The sequence below is a fragment of the Buceros rhinoceros genome, unplaced genomic scaffold (genome assembly GCF_000710305.1).
Source record: "Buceros rhinoceros silvestris isolate BGI_N320 unplaced genomic scaffold, ASM71030v1 scaffold4795, whole genome shotgun sequence".
Lineage (NCBI taxonomy): Eukaryota > Metazoa > Chordata > Aves > Bucerotiformes > Bucerotidae > Buceros > Buceros rhinoceros.
The window spans coordinates 18,434-20,421 of NW_010412152.1; the positions used below are offsets into that span (position 1 = coordinate 18,434).

The 1,988-nt window shown below is 46.1% G+C and overlaps 1 protein-coding gene across 1 annotated transcript in view; it reads left to right on the forward strand.

Moving 5' to 3' along the window:
* TNFRSF4 (tumor necrosis factor receptor superfamily, member 4) overlaps window positions 1–293 on the forward strand; it is a 3,044-nt gene extending 2,751 nt beyond the window's left edge. The window contains exon 6 of the mRNA XM_010136267.1: window positions 229–293. Coding sequence (XP_010134569.1) covers window positions 229–293 — 65 coding nt within the window. The remainder of the gene's footprint in view (window positions 1–228) is intronic.
* The last annotated feature ends 1,695 nt before the right edge of the window (window positions 294–1,988 follow it).

Sequence of the window (1,988 nt, forward strand, 5' to 3'; positions counted from 1 at the left end):
CAGGAACGGTTTGACTGAGAAGAGCTGAACTCTGTGTTCAGAATTAAGTGGCAGCCTGGCTCTTGGGAAAGCGCATTTTCACTGCTCCGGGCACTGGCTGGAAAGCCAAGCACCGACCCAAGTACCACTCCTTGGTGCCTAGTCATCCGTGGAACTAGAAGAGTCCCCGGCTTCTCTTTTCCTGCTCCGAACAGTATTTTTTTTTTATTATCTGTCTTTCAGATGGAGGGAGCTGTCGATTTCCTGTCCAGGAAGAACAAGTTGACTTCAATTCTAGTCTCATCAAAAACTGACTCCACGTCACATTACTGTTTCCTGCATTTCTGAGCCGATGGACTGTACCTCGAAACGTGACTGAGCATTCTGTGGCTTTAGCGTGGCTGTGTGTAACTGTGTGATCGCACTGCGGTTCCTTTGGCATTAGGACCCATGGGAGTGGCTGTTCTTGGTGGGATCACAGGGTTCTTTCTCTCAGGCAGATCCTGAGCGCGTTGTCCCTGTTGCCAGGACTGAGTTGCTATCGTTCCCTGAGCGTTTCTAGCTAGTCCTGCGTGTAGGACTAGGCCTTAGTCTTTGGACTGAAGAAAGCGTTTGTGAAGCTCTAAGAGCTGATCTTTGAGCAGACAAGTGGATTTGGTTTCAGACAGTGCTTTGGGGTTTGTCTCCTGTTTAGGAGCATGTACGTGGACATTTGGAGATGTCCTGCTGATGAATGATAATTGTGTGATGGTTGAGAAAAGAGTAATTCCTTAGATGTTCTCTGTTGGTAAGAGGCAAGAGCTGGTCTCTGAACACAGGGGTGACTCCCTGGGCCTTCAAGGGTGGCATGTGAGCAAAGGTCACGTAACGGGATGGATGCCTAAACTGTGCTGTGACCATTCCTCTGGCTGATCACCTGGTGCATGCTGTCAATGGAAGAACTGAAGAAGTGCTCTCAGTGTGGTCTCTGTGCGTTAAGATAACTCGTTGTTCACCTGAACGCTCTACGACATGAATTTTACTTTTGTAACTTTTCCCACAAGTTCATTGGTGTGTAGTTTTGGAAAGCGTTTGGGTGTTTGATAGTGAGTTCAAAATCTAAAGTGTCTGAGAGAAACCTGAAGTGTTACGGTGAGTAGCTCTTGAGGTAATTTAAATACCTCCGTGTAAAGTTCAAGGAGAAAACTTGAAAGCTGTGTAATTCAGAAGTGTTTTTCACTTCAGATCTCACTCCTGGGTCGATAACTCATTAGAGATGGGGGTTTAGATACACGCAGTACCAAAGCATATGCCAAAATATGCAACAGGAAATGTATTCAAGAATACAATTAGTGTCTAAAACATGTTTTTAAACATATATTTTCCTGTATGTTATACATATGGTGCCCTTAGCAATGATTCCCTATTTTCCAGTGCATATACAATGTATATCCACATTTGTATTATATACGAGCTGTGGTAGTGACTTTTTGCAATAAATTGTGGTAGCAGCTGAATGCACACGTGTGATGTGTATGACTGAGAGTGCCAATGAGCAAAATGGTACTCCAGGGTGTATAATCCTCACAGAAAGCAGCATCACCAAGTGGTCAGTCCTTGGAGCTCACATGCCCCTCCGTTCTGTGTGACTCAAGAAGACTGCGTGTAGTGTTTTTTCTCTGTAATTCCGACCTGAGGGTTGCTGGGACATTCAAAATGATGCGGCTCAGCCCCTTCAAAACCATGGAGCCCCTGTTGTGAATGTGGAGGTGTTGGGATGGTCCTGTGCCCTGAGCGCTGTCACCTTGCAGCCAGTCGGATGGCAGAGTGTGATGAATGAATCTCAAAGTGCGTTCTAGGGAACAGCCAAGAAATTCTCAGAAACGATGCTCATTGACTTTGTAGGCAGCACTTCAGAGGCAATGAAGCATGTGCTGTATTTCCATGTAACTGAGCAAGGGGCAGCAACTCGTCAGCTGTCTGAGCTTGTGGGTATTATGGTGAAGACAGCCCACAGGGTCGGATGAGCT